Source organism: Xenopus laevis, chromosome 9_10L (genome assembly GCF_017654675.1).
Source record: "Xenopus laevis strain J_2021 chromosome 9_10L, Xenopus_laevis_v10.1, whole genome shotgun sequence".
Taxonomy (NCBI): Eukaryota; Metazoa; Chordata; class Amphibia; order Anura; family Pipidae; genus Xenopus; species Xenopus laevis.
Genome location: NC_054387.1, coordinates 52,752,044 through 52,779,826, shown reverse-complemented (window position 1 = coordinate 52,779,826; position 27,783 = coordinate 52,752,044). Strand labels below are relative to the sequence as shown.

General features: G+C 41.7%; 2 protein-coding genes across 2 annotated transcripts in view; one reads left to right on the top strand and one right to left on the bottom strand.

Annotated features, from left to right (window-relative positions):
- glp2r.L (glucagon-like peptide 2 receptor L homeolog) overlaps positions 1–20,717 on the bottom strand; it is a 106,833-nt gene extending 86,116 nt beyond the window's left edge. Inside the window, exon 1 of the mRNA XM_018235488.2 lies at positions 19,912–20,717. The gene's annotated coding sequence lies outside the window, so the exon portion shown is untranslated. The remainder of the gene's footprint in view (positions 1–19,911) is intronic.
- On the top strand, positions 2,530–24,673 carry LOC108701189 (germ cell-specific gene 1-like protein). Its single transcript, XM_018235489.2, has 5 exons — positions 2,530–3,054; positions 9,650–9,697; positions 19,197–19,349; positions 20,709–20,820; positions 24,331–24,673. Exons 1-5 carry the CDS (start codon positions 2,532–2,534, stop codon positions 24,620–24,622), a joined length of 1,128 nt encoding a protein of 375 aa, XP_018090978.1. The 5' UTR covers positions 2,530–2,531; the 3' UTR covers positions 24,623–24,673.
- Positions 24,674–27,783: the final 3,110 nt, after the last annotated feature.

Here is a 27,783-nt window from a genome sequence, read left to right as displayed (position 1 = left end):
GGAGCAAATTCTGAGCTGTTTATTGTTTCTGTCATAAGGAGAACCCGCCTGTGTGTAACAAGGCTAGTCATTTACTGTACATTGTTTTCCAGAAGCTATGTTTTTTTTACAGTGAAAAATACCTATTTTACAAGTGGTTTACTTCTCCTTTAATAGCAGTACTACTTTAGTACAGAATCGGATTTGTGGATCAATCTATGTCTGCCTTTATTGTGTAAGTAATAATAGAAAGGGCTGCTACAAAGATTGTCATGGACAGCAGCTCCATGTGGATTATGCCAAGCCTCCTGATGTCTGATTTGTCAGGTTATGGAAAGTTTAAACACATTTCTGGGGGTTTTAGGGTTGTGTTTTATGTGTTATTTCAGTTTTGGTTATGAAGGTGGAACTGCCCTTTAAGCTGCAAGTCACAAGTTACACTTGTATCTAAGTGTAGGTGCTGGGTATTCTGGGCTCTCTGCCAAAAGACTTTTTTTTTTGGCATCAGTGCAGATCAAAGAGAAATGCGGCACATTTTAATAAGAATCTGGGACTGCGGGCTGAGCTGTCAAAATTGGGACAGTGCTCTTTGAATGAGCACCAAGGGGCAGAGTTGGACTGGAATAACTGGGTGCCCACCAGGTACCCAACTCTAGGGCCCACCACCTTGCCACCAAAGGGTCCACTGGCCCTCTCCATTCCAGCTCAGTCTGGTCCCACTCCCTGTGATACTTACTTTGCTGTTAAAAATTAAAGATGACCATGTGTTCTGCAGCAAGGAATGGTGGTGGCTGGAGGTAACTGGCTTGTGGGCAGGGGCCCATATAATGCAAATGCTTTAGCACTTACATCAGAGATCATAGTAAAGGACCCCTATATATTTGTTTTTATTTATACCTGCAGTATTAGTGGAGCGTCCTTTTGTGTCTTAAACAAGTCTTGGCCCCCTAATTTGGCAAATGAAGGAGTGTAATAGGATAGAGTTTTATGGTTGGTTAATGTTCACATTATATAAGGTTTGTTATTCAAATGAAAATCCTAGTCCAAAAGCCACTGAGCTCGCTCTCCTTTCTGCTCTCTCTCAAGACACAAGAGGGCACGTGTCGAATGGTTAAAATTCACAGCTTTTTCTTTCTTACAAAGGGCTTTATCATGCAAATCCAAAGCTTGCGATTGTGTTTGTCCAGCTCCCTCTTCCTTCTTTATTCTGTAATTAGAATCCTGGTGAATTTTAATGAGCTTAGCTGCAACCTCCGCTGATGATATGATCATATTTATTAATCTGAGGAACCAGAGAGGAAAAAAATGACTATATTTCAACAAATCCCCTAGTAATAAAAGATTTTCTGGCAGGTAATCAGATTATCAGATAACCTTTAACGGAGCCGATTCATTTTCTCTCGCCCAATGTAAAATTGAAAAATGTGCAGAAGCCACAGAAATTAATCGAGCACGGCTGGTGATTTACAGTGTGCACTGAAAAAAGAAGCTATCATGGCATGGGTTACTTATAGGGATGCACCAAATCCACTATTTTGGACAGTGTCGGACTGGGCCGGCGGGACACCGGGAAAAACCCCGGTGGGCCCCGGGCTCTTGTGGGCCCCGCCGGCCCAGATCCGCTACTTAGTGGGGCGGCGCGACCCCACTTTGTTTGGGGTCGCGGTAGAATAGAAGGGCTGCGCATGCGCACAAACGCGGCGCCGCGCGCATGCGCACAAACGCGGCGCCGCGCGCATGCGCACTAGCCGCCTGCAGCACTCCGGAGCGGCAGTGGCGGCTGGAGGGGGCCCTGGGGCAGTAGCCCCGGTGGGCCCCATGCCTCCCAGTCCGACCCTGATTTTGGATTTGACCGAACCCCCTCGAATCCTTTTCGGATTCGGTTCGGCCATGCAGAAGGATTCAGCCGAATCCGAATCCTGCTGAAAAAGGTTGAATCCTGAACTGAATCATGGATTAGGTGCATCCCTAGTTACTTGTATACATACAACTTTTTATACATCACAGGGGCAGCAGATTGGATATTTCGTATAAGTATAGTGAATTATTCACAAAAGAAATGTTATGATATGAATTTAGATTGTAAGCTCTGCTGGTGCATGGAATGGTGTATAATCTCGGTAAAGCACCGCAGAATACATCAGTGCTAAATACATAATTTTTGTGTCTTTGGGAACTGCCTAGAATTCTGTTTAACAAACAGGACATATTTCATGTTTTATTATGTGATATAGATCTGATTTAAGAACACCTGAAATAATTCTAAATATCCAACACGTTCAATTTGATTATTAGTATCGGACCTGGGGACTGCAATTATTTGGTATATCAGAAATATTTTTAAAAAATGTCATTATAATTGTAAAAGTATAAATATATCATTCAATAGTAAATCATGATATTGCATGAATAAATATTAAATATGTTTAGCTTCATATAAAAAGTTTCAGCAGCATTTTACGCATAAATTAAATGTAATTGTTTCAGTTTTACTTAAAAAAAAGTTTGATCTTCCTTATTGTTTTTTTTTTTTAATATATTCAGCATCTGACATGCCGGCTGTGGTCCTGATGTTAATAATCAGACAGCTTCCCCAGCCCCTCGTCCATCTGCCTGTCAGACACACGCCAGCCCAGTACAGAGTGGGAGAGATCAGAATCAATGGGCTGCCTTCTCATTGGGTGCCTTGCACTGCTGCTGATGGAAAGGAGTCGGGGGAATTGAAGGCAGGTGTTCCTCCTGACTCCCCTGTTCACATCCAGAGGATTGGAGGGATTGAGATGGACAGACGGAGAAGGGCTACCGTGGCTCTCACACTCAATTTCCTCTCTCTGCTCTTCTCCATCACCGCTTTCAGCAGCAGTTATTGGTGTGAGGGGATTAGGAAGGTCCCCAAACCTTTCTGTACAGGGAAAGACGGGGAGAAGCCTGGATTTTGCATCCGATTTAACAATTCTGACTCCAATGCCAGCAATGTGGTTCAGTATACTTGGGAAACCGGAGACGACAAATTTATTGAGAGGCATTTCCATGCTGGGATATGGTACTCCTGCGAGGAGAACATTAGCGGAGATGGTAATTATTAATTTGTGATCTGCCAGTTAGAAAAGAAGCCCTTTCAGAAGAGGCTGGCTCTGAGCGGATGCTGGGAGATGTAGTTTAATCATTTGTTTTGTGAGGAAATGCATTGTCTATTATCTACTGCAGATATGGTTGAACTGTGGCTCTCCTGATGTTCAGCAACATCCAGATTACAACAAGTTGTTCTTCCTTGATTAAATGTTAGAGTAATTCCCCAACTGTAGGGCTGCCCCTCTAGAGGGGGCATGGAGTTATGGCCAGGGGGCCAAGTCTATCAGCCCGTTAGGGTGAGACTTGGAGAAAATGCCTTCTTGCACTCTTGGAAACCCAGTCTGAAGTCCAATAAGGGTAAGATTTGAACACTTTTTTTGCTTAGAACTATGGCTGACATTGCAGTGTTTGTGTCCTTATAAGCTATTGGGTACAGACCATATGTTTGACCTCAAAGGGGGGCTGAAACATGAAAAGTCCAAAAATGGTGCCTTGGCAGGTAACAAGTTGCATTGATTGATATATTTAGACATACACCCCCATAAGTAGTAAATAGCACAGAGGTTGCCCATGTGCAGTAATCCATAACAACTAATACAAGCTTTGCTTTTAAACTAGTGACCAGGAAATGGTACCTGCTGTAAGGTTGCTATAGGCGATAAGAACTGTAGCAAACTTTGCACCTTATATTACTTTACCCGTTAATGTCATATACTGATAGTGATGATGTTAAAGGAATTAAGCTATAGAAAGAAAGTTATATTTTACATTGCACAGGGGATGGGTATTAGCACGGCACAATCCACTTCCTGCTGCAACAGACTATAATTCTCTGCGTAAGACACAGCAGGAAGTAAGGCATGTGCAAGAGAAATTGCTCCCCCCTCGGCCATATAGGGATCAGATGCCCTTAAAAACCTTAACTCCTTGTTGCCAGCAGGTTCATTAATGCGTTTAATTGCTGGTAGTGCTGCAAGTAAAGGAGTTAAGTGTAAGAACAAGTAACAGCAGACTCTTTAGTTGCTATTTCCAAAGTGTAGTTAAGAAGATATATTCATTGCTTAATTCCTGTCATATTCCATCTGCCCTGCTTCTCTGGTATGACTAGGTGGCACCAGTGATGCATGACCCTCTCAGTGTGGGTCCCGGGGTAGATGGAGATGACAGAGAATGATCTGGTTTCATTGTTGTTCCGTCAAATAAAACCTACAGCACATTCATTTATCTCTGGTCCAAATTAGACAGCCACAACATGAATCCTGACATGTGAGATGCTCTCCTGGCTCGCTGCATGGGCTAGCTAATATCCCACAAGGGCTGGCCCCTGCCTGGGACTTTATTGGGTGCAATCTGCCTCGTTATGTTGCTTATTAGCTCTGGTGTGTTGAATAATTACCAAATACAAGATAAACACAGAGATGTTATTGTCTATCCTTGAGTACATTTACAGTCTGCGTAGAAAGCTGCTGTAGTGTAGTGTTAAATATTTAGACCAAACCTATTTTAGAATTCAATGTCCCTTTAACCCTCTGAAAAGAAGTGTTTGACTTGTTTTTCTAGGAGACATCTAGGAGGATATTTCGCTCCCGTCACTTTATAATCCTGCCAATTGCGCCCCTTATAATAAGGTGCTAATGGCTCCTGACACTTTAGTCTACCCCTTGTTCTAACCCAGCTGTTGGGTGCCATCCTAAAGGTGTCATAGCTATTGGATTATGCTATAGGGCTAATCCCACTCCTAGTTTATTGCTGATTATTGGTGAGTTTTTTTTATAAACTGGTAGATACATGGTTAAATTAGCCTGGGGGCTGGGGGGCAGACACCCTTTCTGCTTTATGGTTTTGTGTAACCTCTGTGCTTTACAAGAGGAAGAGACAATGTAGGAAGATTTATTGCTTGCCCCGTGCCAAGGAGAATAAAATCAATACATATTATTTGTTGCCTTGCTGAGGGAAAAAAGAATAAAATGTGCCAGAAGGCCGGGAATAAGATAGCTGTACTGTGAAATGACGCATTTTGGAACAGAGAGTGATATATCCCTTAGAGCTTTTGTGACTGCTGCAACAAAGTGGCGCAACAGAGAAGTGAATCCATTCTCAGTGTAACAGGTTTCTGTCTCCCTCATTACTAGTGACCTGGAATTCTGTGAATGTCACTGGTTTTGGGCCTCTTTTAGTATCTATTTCAACAACAAGTTATAAAATTTTTGGCCGAGGGGGTCTATGGGAATAAGAGGAGTCTATTGGATAGGATGAAAGTCCTCAGGCTGAAGGAGTGAATACTGATCCTCGGGAATGAAATAAATGGTACTGTCCCTGACCAAATATACATGGTTTCTCCTGGATTCAGGAAAAACATGACATGGAAATTTAGTTTGGGCTCATTACTGAGTTTCAGAATTTCCTTCTGCTTTGTCTTGCCAACTATTTCAACTTGCTTTTGGGCTCCATGTGGAAGGGACAGCTTTGGTGCAGAGGAAGATAAATATAGGGGAAATCAGTCCTCTCCTCTCTTTGCAAACTTTATAGATAATCCCAACAGGGGTGAAACTGCACAGCCAGCAGTTAGTCTCAATGCCTCATTATCTTTATTATAATACACAAGAGCCATGTATATCCTGTAAATTATATCCTTATAAACGGTGATATCATCAGTTATAAACGGTTAGTAGTGATGTCATTTTTGTCACATAAAACTTGTGTATTACAATAAATAAAGTACCCCTTGTTGGAAAATATGAGGATATTAGAAGTAAACTCAGAGTTCTAAAGCATTTATATGGTCATGGAACTCCTCGTGACTTATAATATCCTTATATTTTACAATAGGGGGTACTTTATCCACTATATATAGAGATACATTATATATTTATATAGAGATACATTATATATTTATATAGAGATACATTATATATTTATGTCATAAATAGGACATGCTGTGGCCACTAAGTAAACCTGTATGGTACACAGATACACAGACGGATGAATAGATACAGAGCCATCAAGAGATGCTAAATAGATTTGGATAGACTGATGGATAGATAGAGAGAGAGAGAGAGAGAGAGAGAGAGAGAGAGAGAGAGAGAGAGAGAGAGAGAGAGAGAGAGAGAGAGAGAGAGAGAGAGAGAGAGAGAGAGAGAGATAGTTTGTGTCTGTTAGTTTTTATGATTTCTGTTTAGGGGATGCTGGGAATTGTAGTTCAATCACAATCTGCATCAAGATTTAGCTACTTGGATTATACTTCATATGGTATTTGAAAAGAGAATAAAACCGACAAAATGATCTTGACCCCTGGCTTTAACCCTTGACCCCAAGTGTTATCTCCATCTGAGAAATAAAAATAACTCATTATTATTCTGTCGGGCTGATTCAGGGCTATTAAATTATGGATTTGGTCATACAACACCAGTGTGCCGATTATTTCTGCAGTGCTGGCCAAGATCAGACCTTGGGAAGCAGAGAGAGAGAGAGAGGGGCGCGTGAGATTTCCTTAGAGACTGGAATTAATTTACAAGAGGGGGATTATTGCTTAACCAATTTGCTATACAAGCTCAACAGTTCTCAAGTTACTCGCTGCTATGGGTTTTTCAGTACAGGTTGGGCGAGGGTTGCCAGTACCTTCTGCTTTCAGTGTTGGAGTTATCCTTCCGAATATCAGCAGATTTAATAAAGGAGTTTGACACCCCTCATATTTTCAAACTAATCCTTCCAGGAAAACGTGAGCATGATTTGACATCCCCTTCAGCTATGGTATTTGTGATGTATAGACATAGGATTGGATGTATCTTCTTTCCCCTGTAAATTTATTGGGTGGAAGATTCTAAAAAGAAGGAGTTTTTACTGTGTAGTAATGGTCTGTTCTCCTTCATATGTGTAAGTTACTCCTTCTGTGTGTACCTCTGACCTTCCCCTCTGTCTGGGCAGGCTCCATCTGAAATTCTTCTTTTTGTATATACCTCTCATCTTCCCCTCTTTTTTTGAATACAGTGTGGGGCCAAATTGTACAATATCCCTCCAACTGATTGGACAACCCATAAATCTACCTGTGTAGTGGCCTTTAAAGTATTGAGAATGGAACCTTGTTTCCACTTCAACAACAGAACATTGTCTCTACTCATCCAACTGAGGGGCTTGAGCAATTGCAGATTTTACTAGATTTTTAACAAAATTTGCAGCTCCCCCCCTTTCCTTTCTAGATCGCTGAAATTTCTGGGAAATTGTGTTCATCTGAGTGTTGGGATTCTGTGAATTGGAGTTCTGTCTGATAGATCAAAGGAAATGTGTATCCAAAATGTTGTGTCCATTGATTCTGGTTTTATGGCATCGGTGCAGTTGTGGTGGGAGCAGAGTGACCTCAATTAGACTGGAACTGCTGCATTATAGGTAAAAAACATGATGATTTGCATCTGAAACTGCAATGTGCTATCCTATTATAGGATGTTTTTGCAGGCCTTTAGTTGACCTAAAGACAAACAAGGAAGTTTTCTGGCAGCAAGTAAGCCCCCAACCAATTACAAGAACTTCAGCTCTTATAAGGGTCCCCCTTACTCTATCTCCTTAAATACCAACTGTTTTAACAAAGCATGCCAGGGGATTCAGAGGAATTTCTCACTTGCTTGCAGATACATTTGTCCTGCTCTGTTATGGCCTGAATCCTACCCCCCATGAGGCTAGAAATGTCCAATTTACCCGCAATAATGACTTCACTTTAGGGCACCCCGAGGCTTTAAACTAATAGCAGAACATTGGGTCTTATTTACAGGGATGCTCGTTATTTGCTTGCTGCCATGTGGCCTTCAGGAGAGAGATACAATTGTCAGTAGAATTATATATATATATATTTAATTTGTCATTTTTACCCGTGGAACAGCAAAATTCCACTTAATGTAAGTCCTCTGCTGAATGGAAGTTTTCCTGGTTTGTTGCAGTATCTGCCTTGTCGTTAATAGTGATGGGCAAATTTCTCCCGTTTTGTTTCACTGGAAAAATATACGAATTTCATGGGAATTTCGCAAATTTTTCCGGTGAAACAAAACGGGAGAAATTTGCCCATCACTATTAATGACGAGGCAGATACTGCAACAAACCAGGAAGACTTCCATTCAGCAGAGGACTTATATTAAGTGGAATTTTGCTGTTCCAAAGGCGAAAAATTAGCAAAAAAATCCCAAAATTTGCCGCCCGAGTCAATTTTGACGCCCGCGACAATTTGGCGTATGCCTATTTTCTCCAAATGCATTAAAGTCAATGGGCGTCCGAATAATTCTGACGCGCATCCATTGCGCAGCAAATTAATGCTGGCAAATTTTCGCAGTAGTTTTGGGAATTTATTCAGTGGCGAAATGTGGAAATTCGCCACAAATCTGATGCGTCTGATGAATTTATTATCCCATCACTAGTCAGTAATAGAGAAAAATGTACGTATGTCCTTTAAAACAGACATGTTGTAAAGTGAATTTACCATGCTGTAAAGGCAAGGTTGCTGTAGAAAATGGTAGGAAACCATAAAGGCCAACAAAAAGGAATTTACTGTACTCATGTGGCTGCCAGTACATCCTTTCTTGGAAAAACAACAGCAGTTCTGCCTTGCTGTATGGTAGTCTAACAAGTCACAGAGCAGGAGCAATAACATTTTAGCTTTCATTCTTCTTAGTAAAAGATAAAACCACACAATATCAGCCCAGCCAACTGATCTTTGTTTCCTATAATTCCTTTTTGGCTATGAGCCCAAAGAGATTCTTTTGTGTGCCCATTTTAAACTTGTGTGCACATTTTTAAAAACTCTCTGCTCTGAACAGAATAAATACAAAAAAATGTTTTCACAATTTGTTATGTGCACTGGACTCAGAATTTCTGTGCCCACACATAAGCTCAGAGGTTTGAAGGAACATTGGTTTGTAGTCCACAAACACAGAAGAAGAGAATACCTGTATGAGTAGATACTGCATCGAATCTGAGTTTGGGTGGCTGTCAATAGTAGTCATTTCAGGGGCTGAGAGAGTAACAGATTGTAGGGTACCATGGCAGGTAGTAAATTACAAACACATGCACAGGTAGAGTCACACTAAAATACATCCAAATACAATCCTTGCACTTCCATATAGTTGTACTAAGTAGCATTGCATTCCTCCTGCCTCTTTAGCTGATGTGCAATTGCCCCTATTAACACTGGGCAACCCTGGATGCTACTCAGGGGCAATTTGTCCTACTTGCCATGGCTCCTGCTATGTTGCCCCCCCCCCCCCACACACTCCCAGCACTTAACTTTCTGAGCAGGTCCAGTCAGACCTCATCACTGTACTAAATCCAGATTTTTGTCGCCTATGGTAACTTACGGGGTGCCAAGTTTATATGTATGATAAATTTTGTATACATACTGTCAATAATGATGATGATTAATGGTTTACGCACTGGGAAATTGAAACTAATTCTCATAAGTCACTATGACATTGTTTTAGTTGGCCTTTAGTGTAGCTGTGAACGAGCCAAAATCCATAGCTTAGTGATCAAAACAACCTGACAATGCCACTAACCAATCTACTGTATGTGCCACAGTTTGTGTGCTCTGACTGATCTGTCATTTTGTTTTTGTGTTCAGGTGAGAAATGCCGGAGCTTTATTACCCTCACACCACCTGCAGATCGAGGTAAAAGCATTTGAATGTTTAATATGTATCTTTTTTTCTACAAAGTTTGTTTCTATACATACTGGTATATATACAGTAACACAACATGAAACTTGTACAGCTCTTTGTCAACATTCTGTAGGTTGATCCAGAGACTGAAAATACAAACGTCACATCAACCTCAGGTTCAGCATTACATATTCTGTAATCCCCCAATAAATCACTTATTAACCTCCTCTTGGTATGGAATCCTTCCTTTAAACCCATACCTTTCCCCTGATTAATCTCCTCATATCTTTCCCATGATTAATCTCCACACCCCTTTCCCCTGATTAATCTTCTCACCCATTTACTCTGATTAATCTCCTCACCCCTTTCCCCTGATTAATCTTCTCACCCATTTACTCTGATTAATCTCCTCACCACTTTCCCCTGATTAATCTTCTCCCCCATTTACTCTGATTAATCTCCTCGCTGGTTTTCCCTGATTAATCTTTTTACTTCTTTCTACAATTTAAATCTCTTTGTGCCATTCCCCTGATTCATCTCCTTACCCATTTCCTCTGATTAATCTTCTCATGTTATTCCCCTGATTCCTCACCTATTTCCTCTGATCAATCTCCTCACACTTTCCCCTAATTAATCTCCAGGCGCCCCCTCGGCGGGGACGCCCGCCACGAGGCTCTTCTGCCTCCACGCCTGCCGACCCTTAGGGCGCGCGGTGCGCCTCTGCTTCTTTTATAGGCGCTTTTACGCTGATGAGTGACGTCAGCGCGCTGGGGTGCGAGATTTAGAGGGGTATAAAAGGAGCATTTTGTCTGCAGATCTTTGCCCATTATAGGTTTGCCTCTAGCAAGTTCTAGGTGCTTCTGATTTGTATCCTGTCTGTTATTTGAATACCTGTTGTAACCTTTGCCAGTTATGACTATCCTGACTTCTGGAATCCTGACCCTGCCTGGTGTATCCGTAACCCTTCTGATTAATCTCCTGGTTTGACCCTTGCCTGCCTGACTCCGCTCGTATTCTGCCTGCCCCGGCCTGTCTGACTTTGCTTTCTGTCTACGCCTTGTACTGTGACCTTCTGCCCAAAAGACTTCTGCTTTACCGTCGTGCCCCTTTGCTCATTCAGAACCCTTCGCTTGGCACCTCTCTTAATAAGACCTGGTGGCTTCCGATTAGCCGAAAGCTCCTCCCGAGGTGAAAGGCGACTGTTAAAGGCGGAAGCAAGAGCTGAGAACAGGGTGCTTAGCATTGGTTCTGAATTTAGGGTGCCGACCATGACACCCCTAGTTAATCTCCTCACACTTTCACTGATTAACCTCCTCATACTTCCCCTGATTCCTCCCCATTTTCTCTGATTAATCTCCTCATGCCTTCCCCTAATTAATGTTCTCACACCTTTCCATGATTAATCTCCTTACACATTCCCCTAATTAATCTCCTCACAATTTCCCCTAACTAATCTCCTCACACTTTCCACTGATTCCTCCCCATTTCCTCTGATTAATCCCCTCATGCCTTCCCTTAATTAATGTTCTCACACCTTTCCATTAATCTCCTTACACGTTCCCATGATTAATCTCCTCACACCTTCCCTGCTTAATCACCTCACATCTTTTCCCCTGATGAATATCCTCACATTTTTGCTCTGATTAACATCCTAACATATTTTCCCTGGTTAATCTCTTCACACCGTCCTCTGATTAATCTCCTCACATATTTCCCCTGATTAATATCCTCACATCTTGGCTCCGATTAACATCCTCACATATTTTCCCTGATTAATCTCCTCACACCTTCCTTTGAATAATCTCCTCAAATATTTGCCCTGATTAATCTCCTCACGTATTTCCCCTAATTAATCTCCTCACACCTTCCTTTGATTAATCTCCTCACCCCTTTCCCTGATTAATCTCTTAACCCGTTTCCTCTGAGTAATCATCTCACATCTTTCCTGTTTAATCACTGACTAATCAATGAGTACCTTTTCTCAGCTTGCCCATGCATTGTCAATATATCTGCTCCAAGTTGCGCGAATGATGATTGTATTATGATATAAAGGGCACAGGGAATGGAATCTCTGTGAAGCAAAACTACATGCATTTGATTCTCCAGTGCAAAAAGGCAGCTTCTGCTCTGATAAAGCTGGAACCTTTGTATGTGCTGAGGTTCCCTCCTTGGGGGGCGGCAGAGACATCAGATGTAGATAAAGCAGCTATTTATCTACCAGTGACGCACTTAGCCGTATACTCACAGTGGGCTTCCTGTGTTTGGTGAATGAGTCATAGGATTCCCAAAATGGGTTTTCAGAAGGCACCTCATTAGAGTTAATGTGGGGCAAACTCTACTCTGCTGAATAGTGTAACAATACAGACGAATTCAGAAATATCACCAACTGTAGCCAGGGATACTTCCACCAGCAGACACAAGCATAATAATTCATCAAGAGACAAGTCTAATAACAGGTGCAAAGTCAAGAATCCCTCATAAACCAATCAGTTAACAGCATTTACTAGCTATTTAGTCAGCTATTATAATTAAACATTGTGCCTTGTATTACATTACTCTTCTAGATTTAACTGAATTGGGGGTTGTATGGTTTATTTAAATGTGTGATGTCTCTTCCTCCAAAAATATTTGCAGTTACCCCTAATCTGGCCCTAAGTACCGTTTAGACTGCCTCCAATGCTTCAAAAAATCTCCTTATGGGCCGCAGGTGCCAGCATTATTTATAGCATTTTAAACATGGACGCCTACACGTGTAGAGGATTGTGTCCATGGCTATGTTACTTGAAAGCCTCTTGTTGCTTTCTCTCTCGACTGTGTTTGATGTATTGAATCCTATGTGGCATTTCATTACTGGTATGAAGCTGTCTCAATAAATCATAGTGAAACCTATTGATTCGTGTTGCTCTGCTTTCTGATCTTACATCCTCTTGTTTACCTGGAAGATAAAATAACTGGGGTAGATAAGACAAGGGACCTGAAAGTTCATTTTACACCAAAGGGAGGATTAGTCATTAATATGTGATCATAAAAGACCCCAAGTTGATGGTGGTGATCCTAACTACCTCTGCTCACCATTACCTGACTGCATCACCTTGGAGAGAGTGTCTTGTAAATCTTTTCTGTTCAAAACAGCACTCTGAGCAATTTTACATTAATTTGTTAGGAGTGATAACAACATTACAGAAAGATCCTCCAGGCTCCCTGATAATAGATTCCATATATGTACATAATTCATATACCATTTATAATGGGTTCTAATGATACTCCAGCAAGACTTGTGTTTGCAGTCACTTTGCCTATATTTGTTTCCATGTTTTGGCTGGTGGCAGCATTGTTCCAGGAGCAGTAAGTGGAATGTCAAAGACACACAGATGGAGCTTTGTTTAATGTAGAAGATTTACAGGCACATTCTTTCAGCTCTGACAATATTTCTCCTCTTATCAACATGCCGGGGGCCTGGGAAATCTTATTTTTGTTCTGAAATTAAACACTGCACTATGGGAGTGTATCCTGGGGAACACCATGTAAAGGGCAAGTGAGAGTCTGCCAACATTCAACTGAGAGTGATCTGCTTGTGTGTATATTAGGGATGCACCAAAGCCCGAATCTCTCATGAAGTATTTACCTGAATCCTGAACTGAACCAGTGCCCTTATTTTATGAAAAATCTCAATTCCCTTGTTCATGTGATCACAAAAATAATGTGATTTTTAAGGATTTGGATTCAGTTTGATCAGGCACCTGGATTTGGCCGAAACCCCAAAAAATCCTTGATTGGTGCGTCCCTAGTATGTATATCACAGAGCAAGAGATCTACTGAGCATTTACAAGTGCTGAGATTATTATTATTATAACCATAATAAAACTTTTTGCATTCTGACTGTCAAAATTCCATTGATTGTGTAAAATTCTGTCACAGACAATCAGATTGGCCAAGCTTTTTAATCTGTGTTTATGTCTATCTTTCAAGATTAAAACCTGATAACGTTATTCACCATTGAGTAAACTTTTAGGGACACGTAGAGAGTGATATTCTGAGATAATTTGTAATTGGTTTCCATTATTAATTATTTGTGGTTTATTAGTTAGTTAGCTTTTTATTAAGCAACTCTCCAGTTGCAATTTCAGCAATCTGGTTGCTAGGGTCCAAATTACCCTAGCAACCATGCACTCATTTGAATGAGAAACTGGAATATGAGCAGGATAGGGCCTGCATAGAAAGATGAGTAATAAAAAATAGCAATAACAATACATTTGCAGCCTTACAGAGCATTTGTTTTTTAAATGGGGTCAGTGACCCCCCCCCATGTGAAAGCTGGAAAGAATCAGAAAAAAAGGCAAATAATTAAAAAACTCTAAAAAATAAATAATGAGGACAAATTGAAAAGTTTCTTAGAATTAGTCATTCTATAACATACTGAAAGTTAATGTTAATGTGGACAGATAAGTAAGGATAAATAAAACCCTGTTAAAACATATGTAAATCAATGGGGGCAAACCCCATGACTGCAACAGGCCCACAGATAGAGGGGGGCAGAGGGGCGAACAACAAGATGGAAAAGCTTGGTTTGTGGGTCTTGAGAGGAGCAGGGCTTGTGATTAGATGGCAGGTGTTTAGGAGCATCACGGGCGGAGCTTGGTACAATTGGTAAGTGGGTTGGTGGGTAATTTGGCATAAATGGGGCTGGCTGAGGTGGATAAATCTTTGGCTGTGCATGTGAAGCGCATTTTTTTGGTGCCCAATTTACATGTTGCTAGAGCCTAACACCCAAGGGGGGGGGGGTAGTGGGCTTATCAATTTTAGTATAGGGCACACCTGGCTGCCCTCTGCCCTGGCACTAAGGTACACCACTGGCAAGCATGTATTCAAGTGATAATCTCATAAATTGCTCATTGGCATTTTCATGTGATTCTGAGTATCCAAAAAGCATCCCATATACCTGCACCTATAGTTGTGTTTACTTGGGAATATAGGACATATATGGAAGATGAGGGTGGCCAAATCACTTTAAAACCCACCTTCCAACTCTAGCTTTCTATTTTTATCCCCAAATACAGACTATAGGCGAGAGTAATGTTCTTGATGATTTATCAGTCAACCTGTCAGACAGAGAATCTATTCCTGCCAGCCAACCACTGTATCGGAGGGTGTTGCTGTGGTGCCCATGGCTGTGCCTTTGTACTGCAACAAGAAGGGAGTCTGACAGCTAAAGTAATTATTATTAAGTGCCATTTCAAGGCATTGTATTAAAGTTCCACCAGGTGGTCAGCTCCAAAGCATCCCCCTGATTAGAAGTTGTCTCACGGCATACGGCAGTGGCAGGATTTTCATAAGAAACTGGAGTTTAATGGAAAATGATTACACGCCATAGTATTAGGTATAAAAGTGACCTTTGTTTCAAACATGGCATTTCCCAAAAGCACAGGCTGATCTGTGGGTGAGGCACGTTATCAACCAAGCTACAGGGTGATTTGCATCCAACATTGCACTTTGACCACTATTTTTTCTATCACAGAGACAGTTCCCCTTTAACATGTTTGGAAGTGGATGGATCCGCTCGCTGGGCTTTCACAGGATCATGTGATGATGGGCCCGCTCTGACTTATACAGAATAAGTCGCAGCAGAATATAACAAGGCGGTTAACTCAGAAGATCCATTGGGCAAGAAAGGCATATGAAGAGGTTCCAGCAGGAATACCATGCGGAATAAGACACTGATTTTATGATACAAATTGGCCAGTCTTGAAGCATTTGGCACCGATGTCCTGTAACCGTTCACTGCCTGCCAATAAAATATGCATCCGTTACAGGAGGATTCTGGGAGAGAGCAAATATTGCTGTCCTGATATAACAATCCCTGATTTGAAATCATATAGTATCATTCCCAGCCATTCATAGAAACAGTAATTAACACATTCTGCAATATTCTCTGTGTATGGGGGGGGAGAATATTCAGTGTTGGACTTGGGTACAGGACCTCTAGGGATCTTCTGCTGGCCATCTCCAGCTCCACCACACACTTCAGTCAATGCTCCACCCCTTGGGGATCCTCATAATTGGTGGCAAGTAACAGGTGTTCCCAGAACCCTGGTGGGCCCAGAAGATGCTGTAGTGTAACTAACAGGGGGTTGGGAGGTGCTCCAGTCCTGCTCCCCATGGGGGCTTCCGTGTGACCTTCATCACTTTTTCCAGTAGTGAAGCCCTACTTCGGTGCCAGCCCTTCATGTCATCAGCTTATAGTCATAAGCAGTACCACTGGCATAACTATAGAGGAAGCAGACCCCGCGGTCGGGGATGGCGGCCAGGGGAAAAGGGGGGCCCAGACCACAGGTCCTGTTTTCTCTAGAGCGTTGAAATCCCCCTCCCTGCCATTTTCTTTAGCTATAAATTTATGCACTCACGCCTAACTGAGCACGCTTGCGGCAGGGGGGATTGTAGGGCTGTGTGCAGGAGTCCCTATGCATACCTCCCAACTGTCCCGTTTTTCAGAGGGACAGTCCCTCTTTTGACAGCTCAACCTGCAGTCCCTCATTTGTACTGGAAAGTCCCAATTGTATCTGCACTGAACAGCCAGAAAAAGAAACAATGTTTCTAACCTAATTGGCTTTTGGAAGAGAGCCCAGAACAGCCACGAGGTTCAGATAAGATACTTTTATAACAATTTTGAGATAAGCAAAAAAGTAATTGTTACAATATAAAATAACAGGTCCCTTGGGAGAAGTTAGACTCACAGCTTTAAGGGTAATTCACCTTCATTAGCAAAACTGTAATAAGTGGGGGGAAAAAACACAGAAATATGTCCAAACTTTCATAACCTGCCAAATTTTTTAAAATGAACATGGTAATTGGGGGTGTGGCCACAAAAATGGGCGTGGTCAAAAAAAATTGCCGCGCAGAACGCCAAATTTGTTGGGAGGTATGCCTATTTGCACCAGGGCCTCCGAATATTATTCTGGCGGGGGAGCCCAGCGCGCTGTTGTTACCTCCCTGAGCAGTACTTGCTGGGCTTCAATGGCTAATGCATTTGCACCCCCTGCTCCCCTGGTAGCTATGCCACTGAAGCTGATGGCATGGAAGGGGAGGCTTAAGCAAAGGTGGGGCCCCAGTGCACATTTTGCCCTGGGGCCCATAAGCATTTAGTTACACCAAGCGGCACTTTCTTCTCTCAGATAAATTCACTTTTTTTAAATACATATCTTAGCCAATGAAAAAGTAAAAAAAAACCTTTGAAATTGAAAAATGAGTATATAGCGGCCCAGCATGGACTGTGACCGGACTGATAAAGAGATATGCTATTACTATTAATAAATGTGTCATTTCCTTGCTGGGAAGATAAATAGGCCTGGCGCACACAGTACCCACAGCCAATCGCATTGAGTTGCACGCCATCTATTGAACAGAATTAAAAGTTCACAGGGAATCAGAATTCTTTACTTACAAGTAACAGCTATGAAGAGCAGGCATCAGAGATGGATCAAGTAAATGCAGCCTGCAGTCCTCCAGCTATGGTCTAACTACAAATCCCAGCATTCCCCCCTATACTATATATACAAGTAGTATTATATAAATACATACATAACATTGCTGAAGATTTAGAGGCTGTACATACCTGGATACTTATTGTAAATCAATATATGTTCTCAGTAGTTTTATATGTATTCCTCAATTTACCCTCCACTCCACTTTGTTCCATTCAGTGGTGTATCTAGATGTTGCTGGGCCCACAACAAATTAATTTTAGGGACCCCAAAACCCTCAGTAGGGAGAAGTACTTTACCACTAGCCATTGAAACTGTTCATTAATTAGGGGCCCCGTCTACAACAACTGTGTTTGCCCCCTCAATATTTACTCCCCTGGATGAGGAGTCCCATCATGCATTCTCACATGACATTGGGGCGGGGGTCTCAGAAATGTATCAGGATGTTTCTTAGCCAATAGCAAACAATTATTTCAGCCCCCTCCCACCTTAAGAGCTGGCTATTCCTAAGTACCAATCCAATGAATGCGTGGGGGGGGGGGGCTAGTCTCTATATTGTCTGCGCCATAGGCCGTTCATGTGTGAGTCAATATTTCCCTTTTAGACTCCTCTGTGCATTTATTGTGCTATTAAAATAAAATTTGTCCATGTATTTTGCTATAAAAATTGTCCCTTCAGATTTGTGCATTTGCTGAACATAAGTGAAATGCAACGTGTAATAAATACGGCAGGAGCATTCCCAAGGTCGACGTGCCAAGTAACCTGCGTGCAATCAGGCGCAACTGATACAATTTCACTGCATAACGATTGGCTGTAGGAATCATTTCAAGTTATTGGATAGGAGTCTGCATAATAAATGCCTAGCTCTCTGGGAAGGACTTTCTACAGGAGCAGATGTGATTGCACTGCTGGAAGTAACTTGTCCTAATAGATTTGCTTTGAGTGCAAATTATTGCTAAAGGTAAAATTATTGTTACCTTAGCATCAGAGTATTCTAGTCCAAAGATTTCTTGGGTTAGGAGTTTCCCTGCCTGTTCCAGTATTCTAGTCAACACTCCTTGGCCCTCCTCCTGTAAACTTCCATCATAGTGTTCTAGTCCCACCCACTGCTTGAGTCACAGACTCCCTGCCCCTCCCCATAAGCTGCTGTCAGTCGAGTGTTCTAGTCCCCATGGAGCCATATTATGGGATACAATTCCCTAGCAGTTTGAAAAATGTATTTTATAGGCTTTTATGCCTGAAATAATCTAGGCAGCTTGTTAATGTAATTGAAATATGGCAGGGAGGGGCCGCCTTTGCTCTGAAGTGACCAATAAAAATGATTATGTTGCTCAGACTTTGACTGTGCATCTGTGCACATATTAATGGGATTGCGCAGTTCCCTATAGGACGTTCAGTAGTGTTTATACAGCGATCTGCTAACAATCCACTGTGCAGGCGAGGTGGCCAAAATGTCATATGCCCTATTGCAGTTCCACTGCACTTGCATTGGGATATCTGCTTTATTGCCCATACATCTTGCCTGAAACAAGCCTAATTAACCCATGCAATTACCAGGCAAACAGAGTCTGACATAAGCACATCTGTCTCTTCAGGTCCCGCCATCTGCTCCAGTCTCAGATATATCTCAGGCAAATAAATCTGAATGCTATGGTATGGCAGAGGCAAGTAAGGGGAAAATATCAGTGTTTATTACCATACTTTAAACTTATAGTAAAGATACTCCAGCGTAAATAAAATCCAACAAGCTGTTCAGACTCCATTTCTAACATTGTGGGACATTAACAGGGACAGGGTAGCCCTCAAATTTCTTATCAATTACATATCAATACCAATCAGCCCTTCCCCCAGCACCCACTCACCTAAAACTCTAGGAATGTGACCAAAGAATGGAGCCCGAAACACTGATGAAATGGGATCACATAGGGTCTTATTTAAAACCCCCAGGACCACACTTTGCTGATTTAATTTATTTTGGTTTAGTTCAGTTTCAACCCAATGCTGATAATAACCATATCCCTATCTTTATACAGGGGTCCTGTGGCTCTCAATCGTGGCCGAGGTTTTGTACATCACGTTACTTCTTACAGGCGTGAGCCTCATGTCGGTCGAAGTCTGTTATTATACAACGGTAATCGATGGGTTAAAGTTGAACGCCTTTGCGGCAATATTCACTGTGTTATCAGGTAAGGAAATTAACTCCAAGGCAGGATAACAATATAATAATATGTAATTTGGGTTAAACAAAATGGGGGAGAAGAAGGGCCGCTGAGTTAGAAGGTCAGACAAATGTTTGGCTGGAGGGTTGAGAAGAGAGGATTTGGATCAGAGAGAGGGGCAGAGGCTGTTTGTCAGTCTCACAGCTGGAAAATGAGAAACAGCAGCCTTGATGCAGTAGCCCAGTCACCTGATTTATTGCTGTTGTTTTGGGGCTGGGGTTTCTGTCTCTTTCCTTGCTTCAGCATTTGGAATTTATTTCCACATTCAGTAAAATATCCCATTTATTTACAGCAAGGAAGAAACAAACTGATCCTCTTTCAGGCTTCTCCTACGCTCATGTCTGCTAATTGTAACATAACCTTTTCCTATACAGTGGTACAGCTGTTTTCATTTATACTGATCTTCTGTTTGTAGCTACTTTGTTGCACCGTTATTGCATTTGCAGCAGGGCACACAGGAGTCCCTAGGGAAGCAGGTTGCATTGTGGTTAGAAGACGACACATTTCCCTTGTATAATAAATAATTTACCGTATGTTCGCATTCTCTGGCAGGGCATGCTGGGAGATGTAGTTCTCGGTAGGCAGCTCTTGGCAGGGATGCTGTTTAGCAGTGTTGTCTGATTTAAGCAGATGCTACATAGTTGCTTTAATTTTATTTGCTGGGTTCAGTTGATTCCCATAACCCTGTTAGTTCCATCTTTATTGTTACTGCACCCACTTGGACCCATTTAACCCCCTCCAGTTTAACAGTTCTTATTGCCTTCCTGATAGGAAAAATGCAGCTCCAGCCAGCTGTAGCACCCTGCCACCTACAGACCAAATATATAAATGCACCAGCACAGAGTAAAACATTTTTAATCCTTCAGCAATCACTCTATACTCTATACAGCAATAACTGTGGTTTGATGCTGCCATGTCCATGCATATACATTAGCCTGTAAATGGTCTAATAGATCTCTATTTTTTATAAACAGTGTTTAGTTAGTGAACCCTAAACCTGACATTATTTTTCTGCTGCAAGCCTGCAACTGCTCCCTCATGCTGTGAATCACAAACAGTAATAGTGACTGATTGCTCCAGCCGGGGATAATTGAGAAACTGACTCTGCCTATTATTGATTTCCCAGCCTAAGAATATAATTGGAAGTGTCTGACTGCCAAACACAATGAGTTGCTTCAGAATAAAAGGAATGTTAGACCGATACATAAATATGAAATCATGAAAGTGGCTGGAAAAAAAGATAATGATTGCATTTCAGTCAGTGAAGAATTACTGTATTCAGCAATCATGATGCTGTATGACAAACCCTCGGTATCTCCCCTACAGGGCTGCTCGGGATGGTGGCTCACATGATGTACACTACTGTGTTCCAAATGACCGTTAATCTGGGCCCAGAAGACTGGAGACCGCAGAACTGGGATTATGGATGGTCTTACTGGTAAGTGTTCATTCTTAAACGGAACAAAGTCACACGATTGGTCATTGTGAAAGAGTTAAATCTCCCATTAAGGAGCAGAGGTAAATTAATACCTGGTTTTGTGCCAAAAGTGTGTCAGATGCAACACCGCTGCTTCGGATTCAGCGTATTGCTTGTCGTCTTCTTTCTATACCCCTATATATGTCTTATTTGTCCTCCTCTTTTTATATCCAGCCTCTCAGGAATCTGAGAGGCTGAATATAAAAAGAATATAAACTCTGCTTCAACCCCCGGTGCATGTATTGTACAGCATAATGGCAGTCAGATTGTGCCGCAGCCTTTAGCAGTGATATTGTATCAAGAGCACTGAGCGAATTTCCATCACACAAACATTTCAGAAAAGGGAAACATCTGCCATAGAATCTGTACAGGGAAAGCTGAAAGCAACAGCTGCTTCGTCAGACTCTGAAACCCTTGAATAAAAAGAACATTAATGCCCCCCGGTCCTGCCATTGAGCAGACGCCAGGCAGCGTTAAACTTCGGAACCTTGGCACAGATCTCTCAGTCTCACAAGAAGTCGGCCCTGTACTCAGCATCTATTCCTGTTGTCTCCCCTGCCTTTCCCTCTGTATGCCTGTGACTCAGCCATTCCAACCCTGCACCCCCTACACATTGAGTGTCAGGAGATGCTTTTCCACTTAAGAGAAGAGCTCTCTGTGTTCCATTACTCAGATGTTCTGGGCATATAAAAACCATCAATACACCATTAGTAATGTACTATATAAATGGTAACTAAAGTGTTCACATTCCATTTATAAACATATTGGGGCAAATTTACTTACATTTGAATTTTTGCTTCGGAAGGTTCCACCAGACTTCGTGCAACTACATCAGATCTTATTTTGTGGTGAATATGTGTATTTATCAATATGCAAAATTTCGTCTCGGCAAGAGAACGCTGGCGTACTTTCGCCATTGATAATTCGTCAGCATGAAAGTTTCTTAGCGAACTTTCTTTCTAGCGAATCTCCGTTAACATACTTATGCTTCAGTCAATGGCGGGTATATAAAGGTCATATATATGTCTTTATTAATGATGTTGGTGAAATTACAGGAAGTGGCCACTTATTATTAAAGGAAGCAAAATAAAGACAAAAGTGTTCCTCTATTGTCCTAGACATGAGCCCACCCTAAAACAAATGTGGCATGAGCTTCACATGGTATAAAAAGTGCAAATAACATATACAGTATTTAACAATTACAATTTGTAAACATAATCCCAAATGAATATGTGAAGAAACGCCAGCGTTTTGTCTTTTTTATGACTTTTTTGGAATATAGCATATGTCACTGACATAATAATGTTGAGGCTTCATCCTATAAATTCAATAGACTTTGGTGAAAAGGGTAACATATTGGAAGGTTCACACTTTGATAAATTTGCAGATTACTGGCGAAACTGTGGAAAACTTCTCTAGCGCTGAGCTTTTTCACTAGAAAAATTGTCTTATTCGCCGTTTAGTAAATTGCCGATGTCCCTGCGAATTGTAATTTTTGCCAAAAAAACACACTTTGCTCTTTAATAAATATGTCCCATTGTGTGAAAAACAAGAATGTGCCAGTGCATTTTACTCTTTTAAATAAAGAAGGGATGTGCTTAAAAAACTAGTATTTGATTTATTGAAAATTTCTACGAAAACCATACTAATCCTGCACATCTAAAAAAAATGTATCTAATATAGTTAGTTAGACAAAAATGTAATGTATAAAGGCTGGAGTGTCTTGATGTGTAACATAATAGGCAGAACACTACTTCCTGCTTTGCAGCTCTCTTGGTTTCCACTGATGGGCTACCAGTCCGTAACCAATCAGTGACTTCAGGGGAGGGGGCACATGGGTCCTAACTGTTGCTTTTAAATCTCCGCTGAATGCTGAGGATCAATTGTAAACTCACTGAACAGTTATGTCCCATGTTGTTGTTCCCCTTAAAGTCGCTGACTAACTCAGAGTTAGAAAGCTGCAAAACAGGAAGTAGTGTTCTGGCTATTATGTTAGACATCCAGTTACTCCAGCCTTTATACATTACATTTTTGGCTAACTATCTATATTAGAAACATTTTTTATTTTGCATAGCCTATCTATTTACCAAATTTTTATTTTCACACTGAACTGTTCCTTTAAGAAATATTGAATCCTCTTCAGCTTGATTTTCCTTTACTATTTTTCCGGCAGCCAATATAAAAAAAAACTCTACAGGTTACTTTCAAATAAATTTTTAGCTGAAAACTTTGAGAATCCCACGGGTAGGGCAGGGCAGGGCAGGGGGACACTGATGGCAGCAGCACCCCGGGGGAGAATGCTGGGATCTATATGCCTGAATGTGAAGCAGCAGGTGGAAATGGGAATAACAATGTACAAGAGAATGTAGAGTAGAAGAATGCAGCAAATCATAATGAGGCACTGTTTGCTTATGTTTTTTTAAATCCCAGACCAAATCTTGCATTCAGTAGCCTCTCCATATTCATTACTTTGGTGCAGTGACATCTAGTGGGCATAGTGAAAACTACTACATACATACATGTACACTAGTGATGTGCAGTTTGACAACTCATTACACTCCCTGATCTCAATAACTACTGAAAGGTGCCTGATGAAAAATCCAATAGCCATCTTGCTGTCCTCTATTTCCATAATAGTCATCTTACCCTACAGTTCCCATCTTACACTACAGTCTCCATCTTATGCTACTTTTCTTCTGCTCACCCTACTGTGTCCATCTTGTCCTACTGTCTCCATTTTAGCCTACTCTTTTCATCTTGTCCTACTGTCTCCATCTTGCCTTACTCTCTTTATCTTGTCCTACTGTCTCCATCTTGCCTTACTCTCTTCATCTTGTCCTACTGTCTCCATCTTGCCTTACTCTCTTTATCTTGTCCTATTGTCTCCATCTTGCCTTACTCTCTTCATCTTGTCCTACTGTCTCCATCTTGCCTTACTCTCTTCATCTTGTCCTACTGTCTCCATCTTGCCTCACTCTCTTCACCTTGGCCTACTGTCTCCATCTTGCCTTACTCTCGTCATCTTGTCCCACTGTATCAATCGTGCCATACTGTCGCCGTCTTGTCCCATTGTCTCCATCTTGCCCTACTGTCTCCATTTTGCACCTTGCCCTATTATCCCCATATTTACATATCGCCTTACTGTCTCTGTCTTTTTCAAATCTCTCAATTTTGCCCTTCTTTCACAATGATATTTTGCTGTCTTCATCTTGCCCTACTCAGCAATTTATCGGCAACTGTCCTGGCTGTGCTGTGGGGTCCCCAGTGGGCCCAGGGCAGTCATTTCTCAGCTCTTATGATAGTTGCAGCAGTATCTTGTACAGAGTTAGCCATTTTCATATTTGCATAGTAATTCAGTAACATGTTCATTTTATATAATATATTTAATATAATATGCATAATATAATTATGCAAATATTCATTTGCATAATTATATTTATCAGTTAAACCTGTTTGTTTTCCTTCCCGCAGCCTGGCATGGGGGTCATTTACCTGCTGTATGGCAGCTTCAGTGACGACAATAAACAGATACACAAAGACCATTCTAGAGTTTAAGCAGAGACGGAGGAACCTGGAGAGGAGTTTACAGCATAAACAAAAAGTGGGGGATCAGGGAGGAACGCAGCCAGTGTGGGATATTTATATTAACACCCTGCAAGGCAACAGAGAAGGATTGGTGGATTTGGCAAGCAGTGGGCAGAACTCCTCGATATATGGAAATATGAGTAACTTTCCCTACACACAGTGTGATGAGTACTGCTAGCTTGTATTGCTGATTCTATATTTTTTTTTAATAAACAAGGTCAAAAGACAATATGGTGTCATGTGCTTTATTTCCAGATTCATTATACGAGTGCGATCAGATTCATTCAGTCCCATTAGAACCAATCAGAGCTCATAGTCGTTATTTATTAACCCTGTTTGCTTCTCCATGGAAGAGATATCAATGAATATCAATGGAATAAATGCAAATAATACAAAATAGCCATGAATACCTGTATCATGTTTCCTTATAACTATATAAGGTACAAACAAACCGCACTGCTGTTGGCACTTTTGATATAAACAGAGCAACAACATACACAGGGCAATCCAACCCCCGCACATCAGTGCATTTGTGCTCACTGCTCTAGAAGAGCCAAAATTACAATTCACCAGACGCTTTTTTGGCCAACCTGTAAGTTGCTGCCACCTGAGCTGGGTTTCTCACCTAGCCTCGTGGCAGCAGCACCCCTGGGCATACCTTCAACACACTGGGTCCCCCACAAAATATCTTTGCGGGGGCCTGGATACTCAGAGTTCCCTGTATAACTCAGCCTGCAGCCCTGTGCCTTAATATGTTCACAGAAACCTCCAGTAACTTCTAATATCCTTATAATTTACAGTTGGGGGGTACATTATGCCTTAAAATACATGCGTAATGCCCAGAGTTGCCTTGTGCTTTAATATGGCCATAGAACTCACCAGAAGAAAAATCTTTTATGCCCTGGACCAGTTAACAACTTTGTGCACAAGGAACCTCAAGAAATGACAATAACGGCAATAAACGTCCATGAACTAAAACTGGTGATTATTGGATATATTTTCCTTACTACTTTTGATATATTTTCCTTATACAATGTGTGCGATCAGATTCATTCAGTCCCATTAGAACCAATCAGAGCTCATAGTCGTTATTTATTAACCCTGTTTGCTTCTCCATGGAAGAGATACCAATGAATATCAATGAAGTAAATGCAAAGAATACAAAAGAGCCATGAATACCTGTAACATGTATCCTTATAACTATATAAGGTACAAACAAACAGCACTGCTGTTGGCACATCTGATATAAACAGAGCAACAACATACACAGGGCAATCCGATCCCCGCACATCAGTGCATTTGTGCTCATGCACTATCACACACTATACTTTTTTATGGAACAAGGTTGGGTTTTACAAGATAATATAATTTAATATGTAACTGTACCTTGAATGTAAGTAGGTGTTAAGGTCTCAAATAGGTTTTAAAAATTGAATACAAAGGTAAATCTGTCTTCCTCCTGCTTTCAGTGATGGTGGTAAAACAGGTTAAATCCAACATTGATGGAAACAGACAAATACAACTCCTATTACCTAATATTGTTTGGACCAGGGCTGGAATTAGGGGTAGGCAAAAGAGAAACTTGCCTACGGTGCAAAGCTTGGGGGCGCCAGGCAAGAACCTCACATGCAGCCTACCCCTAGTCCGGCCATTGTTACCTCAGTGAAAAGTGGGTGCGATGTCTTGTCAAAGTGCATCCTCGGTTGCGCAACGTTGCGTATGCCCGTCCCCGGTTATGCACAGTTACACACGCGCAACCCCGGTTACGCACGCGCGTACCACTAGGGGCCAAAGTGGCAGGCCGGGTTGCCTACAGCGTTTGGACTTTATCTATAATAGAGAATAAACACAGAAACCAGTACAAATGCTGTTTTTGAGATGGTGTTTTGTTGGCTAATCCCTTATAAATTCTATTACTGGGGCATGACTGAGTACCTATTACTTTCCTTTTATAGTCAGTATGCATAATTCTGTGCTGGATTAATAAGAATCCATTAGAATAGTGATCCCCAACCAGTAGCTCGCGAGCAACGTGTTGCTCACCAACCCCTTGGATGTTGCTCCCAGTGGCCTCAAAGCAGGTGCTTATTTTTGAATTCCAGGCTTGGTGGCAAGTTTTGGTTGTATAAAAACCAGATGTACTGCCAAACAGAGCCTCTTGTAGGCTGCCAGTCCACATAGGGGCCACCAAATAGGCAATCACAGCCCTTATTTAGCACCCCAGGAAGTTATTGCATGCCTGTGTTGCTCCCCAAATCTTTTTATTTTTGAATGTGGCTCAGGAGTAAAAAAAAAAGGTTGGGGACCCCTGCATTAGAACAATAGCATATCTACTCATAATAGTCTCTGAGAAGGGTCTGTGGCTGTGGGATAGCAGGTATAGTAGGGAGAGATGGTGCCTATAGTAACAATGGGATAATAGTCTCTGGGAAGGGAATGTGGATGTGGGATAGCTGATATATTATGGAGAGATGGTGCCTATAGTAGCAGTGGGATAATAGTCTCTGAGAAGGGACTGTGGCTGTGGGATAGTAGGGAGAGATGGTGCCTATAGTAGCAGTGGGGATTATAGCATCTGGGAAGAAAAGAAGGGAGAGACGATGAATATAGTAGCAGTGGAATAATAGTCTTTCGGAAATGACTTTGGCTTTGGCATAGCAGGTACAGTAACGAGAGATGGTGCCTATAGAAACAGTGGGAAAATAGTCTCTGGGAAGGGACTGTGACTGTGGGATAGTAGGTATATTATGGAGAGATGATGCCTATAGTAGCAGTGAGATAATAGTCTTTGGGAAGGGACTGTGGTTGTGGGATAGCAAGTATAGTAGGGAGTGATGGTGCCTATAGCAGCAGAGGGATAATAGTATCTGGGAGGGGAATGTGGCTGTTGGATAGAAGGTATAGTAGGGAGAGATGGTGCCTATAGTAGCAGTGGGATACTACTTTCTGAGAAGGGACTGTGGCTGTGGGATAGCAGGTATCATAGGGAGAGATGGTGCCTATAGTAGCAGTGGCATAAAAGTATCGGGGAAGTAAAGTAGGGAGAGATGGTGCCTATAGTAGCAGTGGGATAATAGTCTCTGGGAAGGGGCTGTGATTGTAGGGTAGCAGGTACAGTAGGGAGAGATGGTGCCTATAGTAGCAGTGGCATAATAGTCTTTGGGAAAGTATTTTGGCTTAGGCATAGCAGATACAGTAGGGAGAGATTGTGCCTATAGTAACAGTGGGAAAATAGTCTCTAGGAAGGGACTGTGACTTTGGGATAGTAGGTATATTATGGAGATATGGTGCCTATAGTAACATTGGGATAATAGTCTCTGGGAAGGGACTGTGGCTGTA